Genomic DNA, 25,304 nt, shown 5'->3' with positions numbered 1-25,304 from the left:
GAATGGTACACTTTGTTTCCTTTCGTGCCACTGTTTGGTAAGTTTGGCGTGCGAGTTATATACAGTTGGGCATCAAAACAGCGTGCCAATGCTTCCGGTTCTTGTTACAATACTGGTACATTACGTGGTTTCCCGCTGCTTCTATATGAATTCTTGGAATCCTTGCCTAAGTAGTAGAGGCTTACGTTTGGCCCCTGATTGGTCGACCTGCGTACGTACGCGACCCTGGCTGGTTCATTGATGGCCGATGCGATTCAGAACTTCTGATTAACCATCATGTGTACCAATAGAAAATATTGCCGAGTCTATTACTCTCGCTATTCATGCCAAGATGTCAGTGTACATCAATATTCTCTATATGCCACTATTAGGTTAATTAAGAATAAAAATCAGAGTCCCTTATGGTCCAAGAAATCAGAGCACCTCAAAATACAGGCGCATCTTAACTTATCTTAATGGTAATAATCGCTTCAGGAATCTCGTGATACATTCAATTTAAGGAATTCATTTTGTATTAATTATGTTTGTTTTTCTAGGACATGGACAGTTACGCAAAGGACAATTCATGGTCCCACGATCAGAGATACAGATCGCATCCAGAATCCATCAGAAATACACCAAGATTCATTTCTAAACTCAGTGTTTATTAACAACGTGTACATAAACATTTTGTTTACAATACTGCATCATTCGTGACCCGTGACAGGTCCCGAACACCTGATTCGCCAGTGGTACACGGGCAACATTGAGTCACCGGCAGCGCGGCAAGTGTCATATATTTTCTTTTCATAATATTATGCCCGGGTGGCAGCGTGTGTATGAAATAACAATTCCGTTTCCAGGTGCCGCATTTCGGAACACGCTTCCCGTGGCTCGCGGCGGAGCGCGCGTCAGAGCATGCGCATAACCGTCGCGACACCAAAATAAGATGGCCGGCCAGCGAAACAAATAAAGCGCCGTTGTAAATAACAAACCGTCCGAGCACGTTCCGCGTAGAAATCCTTGTGGTGATTACGTGGTGCCGGGCGTGTAGCGATCGCCTCGGTGCCGTTGGTTCTTGTGATCTGTCACGCGGACCCAGTGATCGAGCGGTAGTGCCCGTGTATCGCCGCGGTGTTTCACGGGCCACGATTCGCACCAGTGTTGAATGCGTGACGCGCGTGCAGGAGTTTCAAGGTACGCGGCTACGAGGCCAGCCGAGCCGAGGACCACCGTCGCCAGGATGCAACTGCGAAAGCGAGACACTCTCGTGCCACGTCCTCGCCCACGGCTCGCCTAGCTCCTCATGCTAGTCTCGTCTTCCGAATTGCTTGGAGCACAGCATGAAGGAGATGCTTGGAGGGTGCTGCGTGTGTTCTGACGAGAGGGGTTGGACTGAGAATCCGCTGGTTTACTGTGATGGCCAGGGCTGCACTGTTGCCGTACACCAAGGTTCATTCACTGTTACGCTGTAATAACACTGTTGGCAGGCAAGATTCGATCTTGAAGAGAGCGGTGCACTTTGTGTCCACTCTGTAGATTTGATGGCCATGCGAATGAATGTTTTGATTATAGAGAAGGGGTTTCAGTCAGTTTGGCGCACTGTCATCCATGAATCGTAATGTTTTGGTTTTGTTGCTATGTCAGACAGTACTAGCGTGTTGTTCGTATGTACATGCTCTCTTTAAGATCAGTCTTGTCGTACGGTGTGTGATGTGGTTCAATTGGATGCAGGAGTGGAATGGTACTGATTATTTATTATTTTACAGCCTGTTATGGTATCGTTACGGTACCGACAGGGCCATGGTACTGCAGAAAGTGTGAATCACAGGAAAGAAGTGCACGTGTGGTGAGTTAAATGATGTTGTTATGTACTTTTGTTCGAATATTATAAAGGTGGGAATCGATGGAAGATAAGAGTATATTGGAGTAATGTACTTACAGTACAGTTAAGATCTAAAACCGTTGCAAGATTCACTGATTTATTTGTCAGTTTATGTTCTATTAATGTGTTTGACAGCGTTGCGAGTTATGTCCAAGCCGTGATGGAGCTCTTAAGAGAACAGATCAGGCTGGATGGGCGCATGTGGTTTGTGCGCTGTACATACCGGAAGTACGTTTCGGTAACGTGACGACTATGGAGCCTATTATTTTGCAATTAATACCATCCGAAAGGTTCAGTAAGGTAGAGTACTCGATGTTGAACCACTGTTCTTCGTAGCCTTACAGCATAGTATTACTTGTAATGATTGTTTTAGTCATGCTATATCTGCGAGGAACAAGGCAGAGGTAGTAGAGCAAATGTGGGAGCCTGTATGCAATGCAACAAAACTGGCTGCAGGCAGCAATTTCATGTCACATGTGCTCAGGCTCTTGGCTTGCTCTGCGAAGAAGCTGGCAACTATCTTGATAACGTTAAGTACTGTGGATATTGTCAGCATCACTACTCTAAACTGGTAAGTGAACGTTTTACCTCGTGGAGTCATTCTTCGTTATTCCAATGCACTCAATACCAAATGTCTGCTCGATTTCCAGAAAAAGGGTGGTAACGTTAAGACGATACCACCTTACAAGCCAATACCAGCAGATAATGGCTCGTCAGACTCATCTCCTGAAAAGGAAGCAGAGACCCCGATAAAGTCTTCGTCAAGTGGTAAACGAAAGAGTTCAAGTTCCAAATCCGCTACCAATTCTAAAAACAAATCCAATACTAGTCCAAGCCTAGAAATAAATGGCGTTGCTGACGACAAAAGCAGCAGCGGTCGTAATACACCCAAAGAGAACACCACAAATTCCAGTAAATTCACAACTTCCAACTTCGTAGAGACAATCGTCACCCAATCGGAGAGCGTGTTCGGGCACGACGGCACTGCCTCCACTACCGCCGCCGCGACGATCAAGTCGGGATCGAACGCGAGCTCGGGCCACAAAAACAGTGGGCAGACGAAATCGAATTCGTCGACGTCCAACAAGACGTCCAGCCACAGTAAAAAGAGAAAGACCGGAGCCCGTACGCCGACCGTGATAGGGAACGAGAACTCGAACCAATCGGTCAGCTCTGAAGCCAGCGGTTCCGTTGTGGTCGCTGTTAGTTCGGTCGTGCAGCAAGCTGTGTCCAGCAATAATGTACAGACTACCATAACGGAAGCTACAAGCTTGAGCACGACTACAGAACCGGAGAAATCAAAAAAGGTATATACACATTTTCCTCGAGATGTTGTACAACGTATCTTTTGTACCATGGAGTCAAGGACCAATACGCGTTCTTGTTTTCGTTGTTATTTTGTAGTTGAAAGTTGAGAGTCCCATTCAATCGTCATCGAACACTCCAGTCAGTACGGAAGCGACTACCACACCTGTGATAATGGCAGTAACGCAGTCCCAATCCTCAATTGTAACCCAGTCACCAACGACTACTTCTAACAGTATAGTCGTGTCCGTACCACTGACTGCGACTTCGCTGCCTAGTACCGTGCAGAGCGTAGTGACCAGTGCTCCAACGTTGTACCAGCAATTGCAGCAGAGTATTATCACCACAGCTGCCGCCACTGAGCCGAGAACAAGTGCTGTACCCAATTCTGAGAGATTTAATACAGAGGAAGCTCCTGTTAAGAGATCTCGGTAGGTATTTAAATAAATCACTGTGCCATTTCAATTATCATCATTATTCTTATCCTTCTTCTAAAGTGTTGGTTAATTTTTTCAATTGTTCAGTGCCCATTGTTGAGATTTCGTATTTAATTTGTAACGTCCAGGGCATATTCTCTGAACTGACGAATTAGAATATATAGCCATTGGATTTTTTCCTGCCTCGAGTTACCGAAGTACAACAGTACATATAGTTCTATTTACTATTCCAAACGCGCGCCAAAACAGAATGCATCAAAATGGCTGTCCCATTGGATAAACAAGCCACTTTGCTCCTAACCTCGTCACGCGCATAATAAAAATTCCTCAGGTAGAAAATTTTTATGGTCTGTGAGTGTCTATTATCTGAGAAAAGTTTGATTTCTTTGTGATCGGACAATTATCTCGGAATTTTTCGGAACCAGTGGTGATAATCGGATGGTGTTCATAATCAACAACATAATACTTAAAGAGGTGGCCAAATGATCTGAGGCCAACATTCCTAGAAACATTGTTTTTGTGAGGTGTCTGTTTTTACAAACATTGAACGACGTTCAGCTTTGTGAAAAACTGGAGGCTTCCCAAACACTTCGTGAATCGCTCACATTATTAAGGACACTTTGAGGTTATGTTTCTTTCTTCTGCCTCAAGGGGCCTCAAGGGCAACGAACGAAGGAAAGGAGTAACGTGACGTTCTAATTGTTAGTCTGTAACGGTCCGTTTCTACAATTTCTTCTAAAGAATTAAATTCGAAAAATATTTCCTTTGCGTAATCGGTATTCTCATTAGCATGTAGTGATTTTGGTAAAGTGAAATGTGTGAACTGTGTTTGTTTTCTTCCTGTGTGCCATAAAGTTTACTTTTTATACTGTATTAAGTGTAGCAAAGACTTCTGTTATCATTGATCGGTAGAATTCAAGTTTCATTGTTTCCTTAGTTCTCAGTCATCGGACAAGCAGGAAAAGTCGCGTAAACCAAAGCGAGGCTCTTCAAATAGTCAACCAGCGTTGCAACAGCCACAGCAACAGTCTCAGGCGCAACTACAGCAGCCTCAGTCAGTAGCTTCCTCAGTGGTGACCTCTGTGTCCAGCAGTGCTGTTGTGACGACATCGAAAAGAGGAGGTAGAAATAATCATCAAACTCCTCCACCAGCCGTTACTGTGGCACCAGTACCATCCATCATTCAGGGGCCTACATTATCCAGTGGCCACTTTAGCAGTATTACTGCTGGGTCGGCGAATACAATGGGTCCTACTGTTAAAGAATCTCCTCCGAGCAGTCCTGGTTCTGAAAGTATGAGCAGTAGTGGACCAGGAAGGCGGAAAAGGAAGAGTGCCAGCGCAGCCTCTACAACACCTATACCATCTGCCTCCAGCACTCCAACACTTACAAATCCTAAAGAAGAAAAGGATATTAAGCTGTAAGAATTGAAATATTTTTGCTATTTTCTGTGTGAATATTTAATGTACTTATACTTATTTACTGTTTGATACAGGTTTCAGAATGGCGTGAGTGCACCACATATGTTGGGCAATCAGTTGAATCCAACTTCTACGATGGCACAAAAAATGTCTGACACTCTTTCGCAAGAACTCGAGGCACATTCTATTTTTACTGAAGCTAGTAATTCCACGACGAACCTAGTTGGTCCACAGCTGCATAGTCGAGTAATTGCATCTGTATGTATTTTGAGAAATGTGCATTATTTTCTTAAAAAATACTGTTATACAAAATGTTTGTAGATAGTGTTACATGTTTTAACACATTCTTTTGCTTAACAAGCAGATACGATCGAATCAGGCAGGTGCACCGCCTACATCATTTTCCTCGGTCTTCAATACCGCGACCAATACGAATACCAACTCCAGCATGGGTAACACCAGTGGTAGTGCTGCGTTAGGAGGTGGAGCAATACCTCAAACTCTGGACCAACTTCTAGAGAGACAGTGGGAGCAAGGAAGTCAATTTCTGATGGAGCAGGCCCAGCACTTTGACAGTGAGTGTACGGCAAGGAAAAACATGCTTTCAGTCGCATGGGTTTGGTGAAATTGGGGATTTTAAACTTCCAGTTATGTCTGCATGAATATATGTACAGTTCTACATTGTTTCTAATTGGCATTAGACGAGTCACTCAGTGGCCTAATTGAGGTCAGACTGCGTTGCTTCCTGGCTTGTTGAGTTTAAACATTACAAACTACACATCGAAGGATATTAATCTCAATTCGTAATTTTGCTGTTTACAGTCGCTTCCCTACTTTCATGTCTTCACCAGTTAAGAGCAGAGAACCTTAGGCTAGAGGAGCATGTAAATAGTCTTTTACAAAGGAGAGATCACTTATTGGCTGTGAACGCAAGACTTGCTATTCCACTGACCAGTCAACCTAGCACACATCCAGGTAAGTTTTCTTCTTAAAATTATCTAAATGTGGATTTACTTGGTGTCTAATAACATATGTATGATTTCAGCGAACAACATACACCCCACGGTAAATCCATCTCACCCCAATATCCCGCACCCTGATGTCCCGCCAGGTGCTGCTGCTCCAGTTCCGCGAGTGAACCGGGAACCCCGAGTGAACAACACGTATATGCCTCATTCCAGTTCCAGTAATCATTCGACGACGTTGGAGAACGGCTTACCTCCCGATCCCTCGCCACCTGCTGCAGCTTCAATATCACAGTACCAGCATAGGACATCTTTAGTTGCTCCTCAACCCAGTCCAACGATCAGGTAACGTATACAGACTGAGAAAAGTATTCAGGGGCAATTTTTGCATAGCGATTGTTGCATTTTTCGTTACGTATATACGTATTTGTCAATTTTATCGATAATATAGAATATGTTTTATCTTTTCTTTTATATTTTTTATAGTATGAAGATATATTTTTAAAATTGTAGTACGCCCATAAATTAAACCCTGTAGCTACCACTAGAAATAATTTAAAAGTAAGTACTGCGAGGTTTAATTATCGATTTGGTTATTATGTTCAGGCATAGTCCAGCCGGAAGTGCGTATCATCAGGGTCAACCAAGTAATATAGTGTCTCCTGCACCTGCTAGCAACGCTGGGGTAGTCAGAAACTCGTCGGTCACACCTGATCCGCTGCGTGGAGTACCAAGGTGAACATTCGAATACTTTCGGATGTATTTTATTTCATGTTTATATTACAGTCTAATCACAAAGGAGGGGAAACTAAGAATAAAACATTCTCATTTCAGCAATCTAAATTACAAAGTAAAATATTTTATTTTAATAAGCATAAAATGAAAATAGTTACTTCAATCTTTCTTACAGTATTGGATCATGTTTCTACTCATAAATCTATTGAACGTTGATCAGTATTTTTAGTAATAATATTCAAACTAAACAAAGCAAATTAAAAGGAGTAAAATATTTGAAGACAAAATCCTATGCTTCCAGTATTCTTCATGTAAGATATTATAGTAAAAAAATATCATTTGAGAACGAGATTTTATCAAATGAAACTCAGCATATTCGAAACTATACTCACACTTCAAAATAAATAGAATTGTTTTCTACTTACTTTTTAAAGTGGTATTTCATCCACTATCCATTCATATATCAAATATTGACACGTTAAATGCTGTGCCGGTCATCGATGACCGATGCTTCTGAATTGTTTGAAAGAAATTATAATATGTAAAGTGACTGCTGTTAACTGAAACTATTTAATAGCACAAATAGGTTAACAATAGTGTAATGTAGAAATTCTGATTCCAAATAATTAATAATTGTTCCTATGTACTTTCGCTACGAAAGAACAAATCATGTATGAAACATTCAAGATTCTCGTGACGATTAACGTGTTAATTATTATCTATAGTATTTATATTCATTATCATATAAAGTATACCGGTTTGAAGATTGCTGCAGGAGAGGCTAGGAGAGTCTTGTCTTCTTTCTGTTACAGGTCAGTGCCACAGTCATCGAGCAATTACATGTCATCAATGTACCAACCCATCACTATGTCGAATCTTTCAAGTAATCAAGTAGGTAATGTTCATAACCTTCATTCACATGGACCTTCTCCACCCAGCCTTGGACCACCGGGGAAGCCCAGCTGAAGATAGATGGACACATCGGGGAAAGAGAAGCGTGCTGTATCCGTTGCAAGACGTGGTAGTGATGAAGCTTGATCATCGACCGAGAGACGTGTTTGTTCATCGCCGCGAACGATGGAACCGCCTGGTCCTCGAGGTTGACCCGTGCCTCGTCGAATTGACATCAATTGATACTGACTTCTGTCTCGATTGACCATTGATTAGGTAGCCGCAACGTCACCTAAAGCAGAACGTTCAGGGCTAAAGTGATGTACCACCGTTGGAAGGAACCATCCGTTGCATTGACTGTTAACCCTTTGCACTCAAAGGTTTTTTTCTTGTAAATATTCAACATTTTCTAATGATATGTCGATGACATCTTCTGCGATTTGCATAAAGAGAAATCGTACAGTATTTAACGCCTTGACTTATAATTCATTTTTCAACTATGATGATTACGACTAAATACTTTATCAGTATCAACTTATGGAAAAAATAGAAAATTTCTATGAATTTTCCATATCTATGTTTCTCGCAAATTATAATTACTGATAATAAAATAATAGTATTTAATTTAAATTCAAATGGATTGAGTAATGTTTGTGTGTTAAATTTTCATTTAAATCTTTATGAATTTGACACGTTGTCGTTATGCAAGGAGTTATGGAACTGCACTGTTTCTTTTCAGTATTTCATGTATTGTATACACATTCTACAAAATTCAAGATTGAAGCTTTACGATTGTGTTACACTTGACTGTCTGAGAGTCACCTCTCGAGTGCAAAGGGTTAATTGACTTTTGTAGCGTGTCGTTTTGTAAAACACATTTGTAGGCACGTTTTCTATGACATAAATCGACAGGCACGGTGCATAGAGGTACAGCTGGGAGATGACTCGATGTCCTAGGTCTTGATACAGTACGAGAGGTGTGCTTCTAGCTTACAGTTTTACAGTTTCGATTAATTACTTGTAGCCGTATTAATAAAGTGTAAGTTAACGATGGAAGACATCAGAAATTAAAAAATAAAACCAACAGAAAATTGGGTGACAAAAAATGAACAGTGATCAGTGAGCTTAGGCATCAAGTAATTCTCTAGGGGTTTAGTTGGGCGATGACTTGATGTCTTGCAGAAAGCTGTAGGATCAAGAGGTCTTCCTAATTTTACAGTTTTGATTAAGTATAACCGTACTGTCAAATAGTGAAATTAAAGAATAAAACCATCAGATAATTAGGCGACAGAAAATAAACCTTGTAGCCTAGCCGTCAAGTGATCTCCTAGCCAGTAGCCACCGGAAGATTCCAATCGCTTCGCGTGTCACGTCGTTGACTTCTCGTTCCTCTTTGGTTGCGCGTCGTCAGGCACGTCTGAGACAATCTCTTCCTCATCGTCGAGAATGAGCAGAGTAACGGCAAACGCAGATGTACAAATCTTAGGGTGTAAGTTAATCTATCGCGACGAGAATAGCAATAATATTTACATGTAGGTGTACATTTTAATTGGAAGTAATCACTTGTAAGTCCGATGGCACGGTGTCAAGCCATCGTTTTATATAGAATCGTTTATTGCAGTCGACTCACCAACTTCATCCGACTTGTATTCTGAACGAGTGAGTTTCAGGACTTAGAGTACACGGTACACATTGAACTTGGGAAGTCTTTAAATCCTCTAAATCACTTCATCCAAATTCTATTGTTTACTTTATTTATTCTTCATCATTGGTTAGACCCTACACATCACTGTATGTATTAGCTAATTTTGAAAAATTGTTTAATGAGTACCAAGTACCACGTCCCAGTTCACAAACACTCCGTAATAGCGAATGCTAGACTGTTCAATCTCAGTAGATTCCTTTGGTAACAGTCTTCAACCATAAACATAATGCAAACTCGACCTGTCCCGCACTCGTCAACTGTATATTCTAATCTTATACATAGAACATACTAAATGTACAACACGAGCACTGCCTTCCACCAATAAAGTTTCGATGCGGGACAGGTTGACAGGGGTGTGGGGGTGGATCCTCCCCGATAGCGAACACGTGATTTGTTTCTATTTCAACTTCCACACGGCCCGTTTAGCGATGCTGGTTAAACGGAGCTGATCTGTCGCGAGCAATTCATTACTGGTTTCGTGATGTGTAATATAGGTTCGTTGAATGTTTTCGTTTTTCGGTTTTGTTGTACCGCGCCCCTCTCGATGGCTACCGCACACTTCACTCGACGACTGCGACCTTTGATCGCTGCGACGATCATCGAACTGCGGATCTTTGTGCACTGTAGTTAACACGTTGACAATGCTGAGAGTTTCGTGTCAGCCATTTAACACTAAAACTACCAGATGGATCGAAAGTACTCATTCCTGATTTCTTCTTTTTGCAATTATTAACACTTTGCGGTCCGAAAAGATCTTAGCTTCTCACTCGGTAACTCATATAAATGTATTTTAAATCAAGTGTAATTTTATGTACCATTTTAATAATTTATTTGAGGACATCTGAGAACCACTAAAATATTACTTACATATGATACAATTATGATACTGTGCATAATTGTAGCAAATATTCATCCACCACTTAACTAATCCAGTGAATTGAACGCCGAATCTATCTTGACGTAGGATTGCAAAGCGTTAAAGAGATGTTTCTCTGACTATTTGTTAAAGAAATTGAGTTAGCAAGATGCAAACTGAATTGAAAATGTGTTGAAGTCTGAATAGATGCACTCTTGGAGTTTCTATAGAAGAATTTGTAGAAGTCATTTTATCTGTTTCGTAGTTTTGGTGTTAATGGAATGAAATATTGGTTAACTTCATCAAACAAAAATTGACAAAAGTAATGGAATACGCTGGTTTTCAAAGTTTTCCTATAAATGGGAAATTGAATGAATATTATTTAATGTATATTATGTATTTGCTATTATTTGTTTATTGCAACGAGTATGTAAAATGCATGGAAGGGTATATCCTTGAAATAATATTTATTGTTATTGTGATTTTTGTATTGTTCCAGAAATGTTTGGTTTTCGGTAATAATTGTGCGACAATTTGAGAATCCATTGCTTTAAGGATAGAGTTTGGAAAATTATCAATGTGAAGTTAACTGACTTATCTTTCACTGGGAAGATACATAAAATCGATTATTCATTATTTGATGTCACTATTGTTATAATACACTATTATCTTGTTACGATATTAAATAGTTTTATTTGACATCAATTATGTTGCACATTATAATTGCCTTCGGCAATCTGGAAGTATTCGTTATTAGTGACCACAATGACAGTCAACGTGTTAGAGTACAATTGCATTCTATTAACTTTGTAATTTTCATGTTACAATTTATTTATTACTGCCATTAATTCTGGTATTCGAATTCTGCTTTCCAACTTGCTTCGCATTTGTCTATGATATTGCGAGAACGCATACATTTCCGCAGTTCGAAATAACTGTACATGTTAATCAAAACTTGTTAGACGAGTACGTGGATCTGTTGGTGGTGTTTGCCAATAGTATTTTCGCTCAAGGAACTAGAACTATTTGTACTACGAAAATTCGGCTTAATCGTGACCCTGCACTGATTCTTGGTGATGAAAGCTGATCAACAAATTTCACGTTTGAGAAAAAAACCCCATAAATAATTCAGTCTTCAAAAAAATGTACGAATCAATTATCTAACTGTATGTAATTCATTATATAACGAATTATAATGGATATTTTCATATAATAGAATATTTCTTTCCATTTTTTGATGATCTTGGAAATTAGAACATGTAACTAACGAAGCTGCAACAATTGTGTACTAATTTAATAATAGCATGGTTTAGCTGCGAACACCAAGAATCACCAGATGTCAACATTTGACGGAAAATGTAGTTTGTCTCTTTTATAACTGAACTTTCGATTAGAATGATGGAACATTAAAATGGAGGATGAGGAACGGCCAGAAGTCTGTCTTTCCGTTTCGAACGGAGTTGAATTCCAATGTTATAACGACATTTTTTTTTTTCCTTTTTTTTTACATTTTGTTCTTTATCGTCACTGCCTTGTTAGACTTATAATTATTTAATTATATTCAACTTTGTTTCACTGTTAAGAACGAAGTCGCGTTGTAGAAAAATGAATGGTACCAATTACCGTGTTGTGTTCCTTATTTTAATTAGTATGTCGCGGAAAGACGATTCAAGATTGCATGTGTGAAATCGATTTGCCTCTCTTCGGACTGAGATGTGCAAAATGTAATCTGATTATATATTACTCGTAATTGTTCAAATGTAATTATTGATTGGATAACATATTGTCTTCGATAATCTTGTGTTGTTGCTAATCTTCAAATTAATTAACTCCTTGACTTAGGATTTACTTGTCGACTATGATCAATTCAGTTAGTTACAATATCATTAATAATTAGTTCATTAAAAAAACCGAAAAATATTAGATTTATTTTATGCCTATGTTTACTCAAAATTATAATTATTGATAACAGAAGAATAATATTTTATTTGAATTCAACAGGATTGCGTCATATTTACGCTTCTTAAATTTTGGTTAAAATCTTCATGAGTCTGACACGTTGTTATAAGGCGAGGGGTTGAAACAAGTTTTGAATACTATTCGCAGATAATAACCTCCTGTTGATTAAAACTTGCATTTTAATGATTACGTTTAACTCTTTGCACTGTGTAGCATTTTCTACATTTAATGGAGATACTCGATTATTAATGACTTTGTGTTACATTAAATTTGAATATGAACTCATTTTTCAGTTTGTAATATTTTATTGTGTGATATCTGTAAGGAAAATTTGATCTAAATACTGAATGCCAGCGGAATTAGTACAAGTGAAAAGGATTAATATGTAATCAGTAGACTTGCTGTCTTTATGCATTTATCATAATTATCAGTCCATAGATTATGGAATGAAGAAGTATATACAAGGACATAACAACTATGTTACTTTATTTTCAACTAATGAAGATTTGATAAGGAGGGAATTATTTTCTACTTAAGCCCTGTTTGTTTAAATTACCTCAACGAATCAGTGGCTCATGATAATGGTGACCAATTTCTATTTCTGTTTTCTCATGCAAAAAAGCTTTCGCAAAGTATTCCAAAGTTAACTAAATATTAAATATTACAATGACTAATATTAATATTTAATAATGACTGATATCAATATTTAATAATGACTGATATCATTAATGACATGGTAATATATTAGTATCTAGTTAATCCAAGACTACTTAACAAACATTCTTTTTATTATATCTCAGAAATAGTAAATACACCACTGTTATTTGTAGCTATTCCTATCTCGATTTCGTTGATTATAATAATTGGATTACATTTTGCCCAACTCTGTCTTCAAGTGTGACGTTGTAAATTCGGTGGACATGTTTTTTAGGCTAACGACGGACGGAGGCGATAGTGGTAGATTACGAGAGCGACGTAAATTGAAGGTAGCTCGTCACCACTCAGGGAAATTCGATTTACTATACTTGATATCCGGTCGAGTTCTCTTCTTCGATACTGCTATTTTGTAATATACAGATTTGCCAACGGTAGCAGTGCTCAGGGTCTCAGTGTAATGATCAGACTGGTTCAACCGAAACTTAACCGCTCCAAATAAATTAACAAAAAAAAAAAGAAGGCTAAATGAATAAAAACTTCATAAACGTTGTACATATATTGTAAACCAATTTATTCGATGATACTGATTCGTGATCGCAAAATATTTACTGAACTATATATTTCATGTACAAAAAACACTATTGGACGATTTAATTTAATATTTTAATATGAGAAACATTGATTGTAGAAATTAATTCAGTGCCCTTCCAACGTGTATTTAAACTCTACAAACCATCAATTACATTTTCCAATTCTCTAAATATTCAAGTATATAAATTCGAGTTTCGAAGATATCCTAATGAAACTAGAAAATTTCAAATTGTAATACAATTAATATATTCGAATTAAATGGTTGAAATCGATTTGTAAGTGATTAATGAACCGGGCAGAGAATTAATTTCTACGTTGAATGGATCCCAGTGCGGTACGTTGAACCGTGACTCGATGACCTTGAACGTGTTCGAAGGGATTTCGATGAAAATGGTGGATGAGAGAAAATGGCGGGGAAAAAAATATTCTTAATGTTCGTCGATGACGAGAGTGCGTTTATACCGATCGAAGAGTATTTTATGCATTTTCATTGTAGTGTCGCTGTACGTTAAGGTGTACGAATTACGAAGGGCAGGGGTAAAAAAAGAATCCGCGTACGAGTAAAACTGTAGAGAGAGTGATAGAGTGTGTGCGTGTGAGAGAGAAAGAGAGAAAGAGAACAACGCGAATAATATTTTTACACAGCAGACCGTGCCAAATTTTTGCAATCGAATCATTGAGAATCTCTTAAACTGGAGTTTTAAGATTTCGATATGGGCCTTTTCTTTTATCCCGGAACGCACGCGAGCATGATCATTGTTAATTAATGAAATCCTGTTTAATGTATCTCACAAAAGAACCTCTTCAACCAGTACACATCGATTTTGATGAAAGTTCTATGAAACATATTTCTTAAACAAATATTTGACACGTATTTTTTCTTATCGACGTCCATTTTAACCCTTTGCCTTATAACGTGCGAGATTCATGACGAACATTTTAAATAGAATTTAAGAAATATAAATATTACTGAATTCTTGTGAATTTAAAGGAGATATATGATCCTTGTGTTGTAAATTATTATATGTAGGGCAAATGTAGATGTTGAATATGCATAGAATTCCTCTCTTTCTTCGATAAATTATTGTTGATAAAGTTGTTGCATCGATCATAGTTGTGAAAAGTATCATGAAGCAAGGAATTGAAGGAGTGAAAACACACCTCGAAGTTCGGGGTTGAGATATATAGTTTATAATATCTGGAGACTAGATGGTGTAGAAAAGAATTCTTTTTTAAATTGTTCTCCTCGAAATGAAGAACTTCGTTTACCAAAGTTGAAGAAGATGAAGTTAAAGAAAATCGTACATCCAATAATCATGATTAACCCTTTGCTGACAAATGGCGATATTTCAGCGAAATCCAATTTTCGTATTTGGAAGACTAAAACGCCGGCAAATGATTTAATTAATGAATCACTAAGAGATCAGTACCTAATTTCCTTTTTTTCTATTGTTTAAGCAATTAATATATAATTTAACTTCATCTGCCGAAGGTTTTGTACATTTCAAAGAACCTTCGTTCTTAAGGAGTTAAATGGTAGGCAAATATAATTGCACAAACAAGTATCCCTTTTTTGATCCATAATGTTCACATATAGATTTACATGACAATAGAACAATATTTAATAAGAGAAATGAATAAACAGTTCAAAAGATATTGAAGTTTGAGGAATATTATTTTCAAAAAATGGTTTTCAAAACATATTCATTGTACAAATAATTGTTCATTTTAATTCATTCCATTGGAAGAAAGAATTTCTTTTCTATACCCTAAAGGTTCAGTAATATTATAAAAAATCTATTTTCAGCCCTTAAATTTGAAGGGCGTTTTCACTCGTTCAAAATGAATGTTGGCTGATGAGAAGAAACATGTGTGAAATATTCTCTTCAGTACTATGTGTCATTTAAATTTCATCAAAATCGACTTGTGCTGATTGAAAGGCTTCCCTTATCAGTTGTTCCCGCTGCCATTGTGAATTGTATTTTCCCCAATTTCCGTTTTCTGCGCAAATAAATTATTGTCTTCGTCCATTGGTTCATAGAGCTCGTTCATGGTGATTTGATCAAAGTATTTTCTAATCGTATTCACATTTTTGAATTATTGTTTTTTGTCATTTTTTAAATATCTTATTTAGAACACATTACTGTATTTTCGCATATATTCACGGCAGTTTTATCAGATTTTGTATGATACTTGTTTCAAGTGAAAATTGGAAAATTATATTTGTGATATTGTGTAATTATCACAATTTTAGTGAATTTATTCTGTTCATGGATTTTTGAGATTGTACATATATGTTTATGTACTGCTAAATTCTGCTTTGTGCATGGATTTCAGTTGGTTTTCCTTGATCAGTTATTCGAAAATTGGGGCGTAATAAAATATTACAGTGTTCTTGTAAAATTTTGTTTCAGCTAATATTTATATCGACGAAAACAATATTTCTAGATTTTATTATCAGTTTTCTGATAAACTTCATCTCACTTCAGATAATTTCACATGTATTCTAATTAGTTGAGAATCAGTTTCGAATTATTCATATGTTAATGAAACTGAAACAATCGTTTACAGTCTGTTATCTATACAACGAGATATTCGAAAGAACGATTAAAGGACAGGGATGTTACTCGAAGAAATATAGTTTCCCACAAATTAAATTTCTCTGATTAGAACGAGACCTAACAATAAGTCCAACTGAAACAATTAAAACTTCGTTCAGGCCTCAGCAATGCTTTGATTGATCGAAATCTTGGCACACAACACATGAAAATTTTGATACTCGTGAGTGGTCGGCGTGTCGCTGTCGAACAAAAAGTAATAAACAGACTTCGGATTTTTATGCATTCATGGAAAATTTATAATTGCAAAACCACCCAAAAGTGCACAGGATAGAAAGAAATATATAAAATATTCTAAATATAGTGTTTTCTATAACATCCATCACGAAAAGCCTTTTTCTATTGTAATTTTATGTTCCCAATGATATTTTTCAAAATTGCAATTTGCATAAAGATCTGTTGTCTAGTAATGAATTCTACACTCGCAACCGTGGCTGTTTGTGAACCGCGTTTTCATTTTTCTACGATTTAGCGTGGCGTTGATCGACCTTCTGAAAACATTCTGAACCATAGAGGGCGTACGTTTTTGTAAAATAGTCGCGCTAAGAGCTAGCTAAGTTTGCTGGGTCGGGTCTCGAGCCGGAGGTCACTCGCCGCAGTGCACTTTGTAGGTTTTTCCAAAAGTCACGTGGTCTTTCTACCGAGAATTGTAAAAAGAACATTGTAGAGAACGATTTTGAGATCCACGTGGACACTTTTGGGACAGCCTGCAAACGTTTAGAGGGCGTTAGGTATCTCATGTAAAAAGGTGAGGAATAAATGGAAAAGGGAGAGCGTTTCACTCGAGAAAATATTTTGGACGGTTCAAAGGTCGCGATACAGTCCGATGGTCTTTTGTATATTTTTCAATAAAAATACGAACGTAGAAAAATAATAAAACGGTACAGGCAGCTAAGTGATCGGGCTCCGCCATCTTTGAATCGTCCGTCGGGACTGTATGTCTATGTCGTAACCCTTTGTGTAAGAAAAGAAAAACCGTGCAGACCGAAATGCCATATTGTATTTCCACAGGGGACAATTTTCTATCGACTACAAAAAGGCTGATTGTTTTTTAATGGGATTACGTACCGAGTCATTCGACGCGCCCCGTTCGCCTCTCGGTGATAAATTGGTCTTATCCTTGAGTCGGTGGGACTCGAGAGTTTTCTGAAAATTGTGTCTGTAGAAAATGATGAATTTTAATAGTTATTAATTATTTCTAGGTTTTAAGTTTGTTTGGAGCTATTAGCGAAACTTGTTCGATTTTATTGTATTGAGTTTTTAATAATTTACGTAATCATCGTGTTCATGAGTTTCTTCTTTCTAAATGTTTACAATTGAAATTGCAAACTCTGCAAATGTTTATGGTAACTTTCTTGACTATTATGTTTTTTTTATGCGAAATCAATTTTCACAGTTGGTACTTATTAAATTTTTTATTTTTTCGAGTTGTAATTTATCGAATCTCCTTGAAGTTGTACCTTCTTTAACAATTAATTCATTGGTGTTGTAAATATTATTAAATAACTAATTTGTCGACGCTGTAACTTAGTAATTTAAATTCCAATTTCTCCAAAGTTACCAACGGTGCGTACGGATTGATTAAATTTCAATGAAAGTACATGTTCACACCTTCTCAAACTCTTCTTAAATTCTAATTTTAACTGTACAGTTTCTTTTAGAGAGAAGACTCACCGGCTCAGAATAAGTTGCAAGAAATCATAGCCTGTCTCGGATGCCTAGATCGTTTCACTTTTATACTGACATCTTGATAGCATGTTTACACCGTAAAATTAAGGGAAAGGAGCCTTACGAATGGCGCGGGGGCGGACGGGGATGGAAACTTACCCCCTAAGAAAAGGACAATGGTTTCTGATCACGCATAGAAACTTCCATCCGAGCTTATCAGAGACCGATGCTTGCGCGACGCTTTCAGAAACGTTGTCCTGGAGTCGCGTGGACCGGTTCTGAATCCAGGGATGTAAATCATTGTGCGATACCGTTTTTAATGTATCTGTGCATACGGAATCATGTAATAAAAGAAGACTAAACGACGAGATACATATTCTAAATCGATATTACTAAACCATCATACCATCCTCCGAGTTGTTCGAACTTATCATTTTTTTCCTTCCGTAGTATGAGTTGCTAGTGATTGGTACTTTAGTTGACTACTTAATTGCCAAGTACTGTAGATGACTACTTAGTTTACTAGATGATTATCTAGTACCTGAATTGACTAATTACTTAGTACTTTAACTTACTACTTGGTTCACTACTTAGTTGGCTACTTAATTGTCTAGTACTTTAGCTGTCTACTTAGTTCACTATTTTAGTTGACTACTTAGTTGTCTAGTACTTTAGCTGTCTACTTAATTCACTATTTTAGTTGACTATTTAGTTGTTTAGTACTTTAGCTGGCTACTTAGTTCACTATTTTAGTTGGCTACTTAGTTGTCTAGTACTTTAGCTGTCTACTTAGTTCACTATTTAGTTGACTTCTTAATTGTTTACCTCTTTACTTGACGACTTAATTTTCTAGTACTTTAGTTGACTCATTGGTTGACCAGTACTTTTGTTAACTATTCAATTGACTAGTACGTTAGCTGACTACTTACTTAACTAGTACTTTAATTAAAAATTGCTCGTCTCAAAATCTATTATTTTTTAGGTGGACCATACGATTCGAGATTTTTCTTAAAATTTACTCGAAGCAAATTTTTTAGGTACACTAAAGTATTTGGCACTTTCACTTACTTTTACTCGAAACAATATTTTCTATTATTATTTTTATATATTTAGAGGGTTCATCATCTTTAGGAGATGTTTACTCGAAACAAAGTGGATTGTTTTTCATATAAAATATAGATTTGAAGATTTTCCAAATATCTATTATTCATTTAGTACAGTGTGTTATACATTTATTGAAAATTTATTAATTTTTGGATACAGTTCGAACTCTTCTTTTATCATTTTCCGAACGATATCTATGATTTCTTATAAAATTAAATATTTCGCTCTAATTTTTCTCTATCTTAAAATCTTCTATTTTTTAAATACACGAGTCATAAAGTTCTACTGATCATTTAAATCCTAAAAAATTCTTTTATTTATCTGAATGTTCGATTCTCGTCGGTTTGCTTATTCTTTCCATATTACATTCATCAGTTTTCTTCTGAACTGACTGTGGCGTGTGTAGTGTGTAATTTTACTTTGTTAACGATTCAGAGAGTTCGATTGCTTATCTGCGGAAGATATACCGGTGCTTTTAATTGTAAGAATGCAGACAAATCTGTGGCGTTTGCCTCGGTGCCGGCCAACCATCGTGGGAAGTCTCACCTGCGACCTCGTCTGCGGCAAATCAATATTACACGAGTGTACGAATACACTATGTTCCACGGATAACGCTGGAAGCCACTCTGCTATCAGGACACTGTTGTTCCTTATCAATCTACTGACCTCGAGCAACAGGGAACTTTGTTATGCATAATTGACCCTATCAACTTCCAATACGTTGCATTTTCTTCACGTTTCCCCGATTCGAACAGCTTCTACAGGTTTCACGTGCATAACGTCGTGTCCAGTGAAACCTATGTTTTCCAAATTGCTGTATCTGTCACTTCTCATACGTGAAGAACCAGAAGTCGTTCATTAATTATGGATAACTTCGAATTTTTCGGATGAAATTTATAGAAGTTTGTCAATTTTATTCTAAGAGATTTCGATGAACAGTGGAGATAGGTATATTGTAGTTTTTAGAATATTATGCTTGTTTTAATTTGTTAAGAACATTTGAAAAGCGTGCGAAAGTTCAAAGTGTTTATTACTTGTTTTATAACCATCTTTCTGTTTGTGTCCCTCTGAATAGGATTCGAAATGAAATTTGTCTGTTTGAAATATTTACTTCTTTCAACATAATTTGCTAAATATCATCGAGTTATAAGACTGAGATAATTAAATAATGTTTATTTCAAACATATTTCGTTTTGTCAAAATTGTTGGCTAACCTTTACTCTTGATGGATTGTATTTGTAATTTATTGCTTCATTTATATCATTCTCTTGTTGATTTCTATATTTCATCATACTAGAACTACTAAAATTTTCCTATAGAAGCTGTAAGATCGTTGCCACTGAGATTTCAACTGGTTTACCATACGGTTTGGGTATCACTTATCCAATTTGCACTCTATCTATTTTTCAAAGTATGTGATACACGATTTAACCCCTTGCCCTATGATTTATTTTCCTACTGTGATCGATACAACAATTTCATCACTTAGAATTATTGATAAAGGAGAACAATTGTATGTACATTCTACGTCTACGTTTGCCCTGCAATATTATCATTGATAACAGAAGAATAATATCTAATTGTCATTCAAAATAATTGAGTAATATTTATGTTTGTTAATTTCTATTTAAAATCTTCACGGCGAGTCTCACATTTTCTTGTAAGGCAAGGGGTTAACACTAAAACTATCGAGCCATTAGAGTGACTTATTCAAATTTTGATAAAAATTAGAGCAATACGTTTCGTGGGATTCAAAGTCACTGGGTATCTCAGTCTTATGTCTATTTAAATACACAATTTTAATTGAACATCTTTCCCAAAAATGCCTTCATAATTTAAATAAAATACTTGCAAAATAAACATTCTGAAATGGGTCAATTTAACCCGTCCCTTAAGTTTAGTGTTAACCCTCTACAAGTCCGTATGACCTTGAAGTCATATACCAACGTATTGGCATCTCATTGATTTATTTCATGTTGCATAGCAAAGTGGGAAGTAAAATTAATTACTTAACTTCAACTTTTATTCGTTTACACGTGAAAGTTTAACGTCATTATAATTTCAATATTATAGAGTATACTCGTTTTAATACAATTATTAACCCTTTGCACTCGGGAGGTGACCCTCAGTCACCACTTGATTGCCTACAGTGAAGCTACAAAGTTTGATATTTATTATTATACTTCATATAATGCATCAATCTGAGAAACATTGACGTAAAATAGCTTTGTCCGTCAATTCACGTGAATTTCTCGTCGAGTTGGTTTTACAAAATATCGTCTTCATCTCATCAGAAAATGTTGAAATATTTCTAGTGAAAAATTTCGGAGTGCAAAGGGTTAAAACTATTGAGTACATTGTTCATTTGTATTCACAGGTTCGTGTTTGTTAATTTTATACTACATACATTTGTTTATAGTCACGAAGAAAAATTCGGCCTATAGAGGGTTAGTTGTCCCATGAGTGTTTCAATCAAGACCACACGAAGATTTGCAGTCCACAACGTAGCGAATAGTCTGCATCCGCCATTGTCCATCGAGAGACACGTCGGTCAGAGGGGTAGGCGCGAAAGTTCAATACCTGAGGTAGAACTTAATCGGCTCGAACGTCACGGGGCCAGGGCACCGTGAAAATTAGCAAACCATAGAATTGCTGGCGCGCAGCCCCTTTCGCGTATCGGAGACGCATTAAGAGCACCCTCTTGTCACGAGGGTGGCACTTGCGTCGATCCACGCAGCTGGAGTGACACACAAATAAAGTATTAATTCTCCATTCGTGTGGTAATGGTGGCAACGCTCTCAATACTCCATATACACGCTCTGCTAAAAACCTACTCGTCTTCGTGCGAGATTAATTCACTCGACGGCTCATCAGTTCTGTATCAATGGGGTTTGGAAATCTCTTTTTCAGCAACTTTAGAATTTATTCTTTATTGTTTGATAGTTTATTCGTAGATTTTAGGATAATGTTTGTATACTTCGTGCTCGTATTGCATTTATTAATACGAGAATTCATTTATACCTTTAATTGTATAAATATTTATACTGTTCTTGTAAAGTTTCTGTTTTATATCTCTAATGCTTTATTCCTCGATTTGTAATTTTTAATTTTGTAGGTTGTAATTTTCTGATTTCGAATTTTTTCTCTTGAAACAATCTAATGTTTAGTTCTGTAATTTGTATTGCTCTAGTTTGTAGTTTTGTCATTGTTCTGAAATTTGTGAATATCTGAAAACATTGAAATCTCTAATTCAACCATTTTTAACTTTATATCTAAGTTTTTTCTTATATAAAGGATATTCATTGCTTAGTAATGTTCAGTAATTTGTGGCACACAATCTATCTCACTGTTGCACGATAATGACAATCAAATCAAGTGTTACATTGTCTCTCCCTTGGCAATTGAACGTAGGGAGTGTTTGGGGGAGACTACAAGCGGTTGAAGTGATCCAGTGGGGTCCAGGGGTCGATGATTCTGTCGGAACTTCAGAAAACACCCTCTAGGCGCAGCTGCCCAGGTATTTGCGTGCCCCAATTTTCATCCCGTCGGGGTTTTGTGGGGGGCGATCTGAGGGAAGGGTGGTGTTCGATGCTCTCTTTTGCTCTCCGCACCCTTTTGAACGTACCGCCGGGGTGTAATGGAACCGAATGGTTTTACCTTTGAACGTAACACCTTTAATTCCATCTACATTTGTACTGTTGCACGCCAACTTCTTAATTATGCAATTTCCCCGCTAATTGTCATCACTTTGGAAGCTTTTATTGTTACAGTTGTGAAATGTAAAATAATTAGACATGTGCTAAAATGTACAGAGTGATCGTGATACAAAGGAGTGTAATGTTTGTTTGGTATTATAATTTTGTTTTTTAAACTATATTTTATAAGGATTTTAAGTTTTTTTATAAAGATCCTCAGTATATTAGTAGTTATTTAGAATGTTTGTGGTTGTGCAACACACTACTGTCTTATGAAGAGAATTATATTTTCGTTATTAAATTATTATTATTATTATATTTGGGAAAATTGTTATGTTTGCAGGAGCTTGGATTATTTTCCTAGTTTTAGTATTGTTCCTTCATTAATTTAATTCCATGTTAATAATATCATCAGTTCAAAATGTGGATATAACTCTGTTAAATATCGTTAATCATTCATTGTACTGTATGTAATTAATTCACATGTACGTAATAATAATTACGCTGACCTTCCAAGGAGTTCAATATAATGGAAGTTCTCTGCAGAATTTCAGAGAGAATAATATTTATTTGTAAGTAGTAATGAAAAATATAGACACAGGGCAAGTATAAATTCGCAACGATTATTTTTATAATTTATCATCATACTAACATTTTTCTTTTTTTTAGGTGAACGGTAATGTTACTGACCGATTCCATCTGTTTTGGAGCAGTGGAGATGGGACGCGAAGGTATAAGGATAAGTATCTAAAATTCACGGTGAAATCCAGCGTGAAAATTCCAGGCCGAGGCTCGCTCGATCAAATCCTATTACATTGATACTTCACAATGTCCATTATTCAGTCATATTGTATAATACAGTGGAACGTATTTTGAAGAGACACGTACAAAATGGAATTATATTCAATTGTTAGACATTCTTCCTCTTTAATAGCTATTTATACTCTTTAAATATGTAAGAATTACAATGTATTATATTACTTTGTAAATATGTATATAATTACAATTATGTATATTGCTTCTTAAATATAAATATATATATATAAAAATATAAATAAATATAAATTAAATATAAATTAATAAACACACACACACACGTATATATGTTTATACTCCTTAAATATGTACAATTGCAAAATACTTTGATAAAATCAAGTATTTTCTTCAACAAGTTTAATTCAATTGCTATAACTGAATGATCATTCAATAAATTATGTCAAGAGAAATTTAGATTTTGAAGTATGTAAAGTTCATTTTAGTAAATTCTGAGAACCGAATACAAAAACGATATTAAAACAAATAAACATTGTCATCGACTACTGAAAGAAATAAAGAATGTAAAACGTATGTTCTGAAATTGGGCCCGGGTTTTGAATACTTTTAACGAATGATTTTCGATGAAATATTCATTAATTTGAAAATCAGAGTATACGGTTCAATTGTTTCTGTTTTCTAATAAATATTGTTTAACACATATTTTCATTTCCATATCGAATGATTGACAAACCCAGTTTTTCCAGAAAATATCTGTGTCACTAGGACACGAAAGATGTCATTGCGAGTGGCAAATATTAGCACGGATAATCGCGGAAGGATATCACTCTTCATTGTCATCATTTATGTGCCGCAAGTGGGAAAGGGTTGATAAAAGCAGGTGTATGAACACACCTGCGTCAATCGTAGATAAAATTTGAACCACTTTCGATGAACTGATAAAGTCCATCCCCTAATCGCTGAGTAATTTCACGTATCATTTGTTTTCTCTGAATGTCTGCTTGTTGTTGTGATAATGATATGATTAAGTAAATTGATATTATTGATTCACGTTGCGCCTACGTATACACTATATCTTAGCTATCATACTTTCGATATTTTACACCTTTCTAAACCTTGACAATCATTCAAAATATTATCAGCATAATAATAGAAATTATTTTATATTCAATCATTTTAATACTTCACATTTCCGTAATTTTTCACATTATATTAAATTCATCATTATTATTGTTACTTGATTATAATTTTCACTATTTAATACTTTACATTTTATACTCTTGAATATTTTACTTAATGAAACACTTTTTCGCTAGTAATTATCCTTAGAAATTGTAAATTTTACACTAATAACATTCTGTTTGCTGATATCGATTATATCCCTTTCGTGAATCCAGATCAAAATGTAATTCCTTGTAAAATATTTCTTCGAACACGAATATATATTAACAGAATGTATTATTGAAATTATGTTTATTTTTATATGTACATTATAGTTTTATCAATTATAGTAATAGAGGTTTCTCCATTGAAGCTACTCGATTTTTAAAAATAGTTTTATTTCAATATTTTGACAATGGGGGTAGAACGGGGTATGGAAAAAATGGTGAAACGTAGCAAGAGGCCGCCGGTAGAAGGTCGTGGGCTCAATTCGTCCCGAGGGCCATGCGTATCGTCCCTAATTGTCCACAAATCGACGGCCACCCTCGATTTCCGAACCGTTAAGTACAACCACCCCTGTGGGTCCGGAGGCGTTCCGCTAGCTCTGCCGAGGGGTCTCGATACAACAGAGCAGAATATGGATTCAATTACACCTCATTGTGCGACAGTGTCTATAAACAATGCTGTTTTCACAGCTGATAGTGGCCCACGTTCGTCTGCGGGTTGACAATCCTGATGGTTCTCTTTTCTGAATGAACAGATACAATTTTGTTCTTCCATGTTCTTTCGATACAGTGCAGTTTCAATTATTTTTAATTGTCATTATATTATATTCATTATATTGTATTCATTGTTTTGTGTTCGGTACATAATTTCGCATTATATTCACCATTTTATA

The 25,304-nt window shown here is 36.3% G+C and overlaps 1 protein-coding gene across 8 annotated transcripts; it reads left to right on the top strand.

Moving 5' to 3' along the window:
- The first annotated feature begins 241 nt into the window (after window positions 1-241).
- On the top strand, window positions 242-23,397 carry Alh (coiled coil domain containing protein Alhambra). Of its 8 annotated transcripts, XM_031974478.2 has the most exons (16): window positions 242-458; window positions 537-764; window positions 843-1,431; window positions 1,749-1,828; window positions 2,000-2,164; window positions 2,238-2,435; window positions 2,515-2,632; window positions 2,804-3,171; window positions 3,269-3,600; window positions 4,544-5,026; window positions 5,102-5,285; window positions 5,389-5,608; window positions 5,850-6,002; window positions 6,073-6,337; window positions 6,599-6,727; window positions 7,540-18,044. In XM_031974478.2, exons 3-16 carry the CDS (start codon window positions 1,323-1,325, stop codon window positions 7,691-7,693), a joined length of 2,958 nt encoding a protein of 985 aa, XP_031830338.1. In that variant the 5' UTR covers window positions 242-458; window positions 537-764; window positions 843-1,322; the 3' UTR covers window positions 7,694-18,044. The 8 variants fall into 8 exon arrangements, with proteins under 8 accessions (XP_031830338.1, XP_031830337.1, XP_031830336.1 ...); XM_031974477.2 differs by lacking the exon at window positions 7,540-18,044 and adding an exon at window positions 23,141-23,397 and having other exon boundaries at window positions 2,515-3,171; XM_031974476.2 differs by lacking the exon at window positions 7,540-18,044 and adding an exon at window positions 21,196-21,731 and having other exon boundaries at window positions 2,515-3,171.
- The last annotated feature ends 1,907 nt before the right edge of the window (window positions 23,398-25,304 follow it).

The sequence above is a fragment of the Nomia melanderi genome, chromosome 2 (assembly GCF_051020985.1).
Source record: "Nomia melanderi isolate GNS246 chromosome 2, iyNomMela1, whole genome shotgun sequence".
In the NCBI taxonomy this organism is placed as follows: Eukaryota; Metazoa; Arthropoda; class Insecta; order Hymenoptera; family Halictidae; genus Nomia; species Nomia melanderi.
The sequence above is the reverse complement of the archived record's forward strand: the minus strand, read 5'-3'. Positions and strand labels throughout refer to the sequence as shown.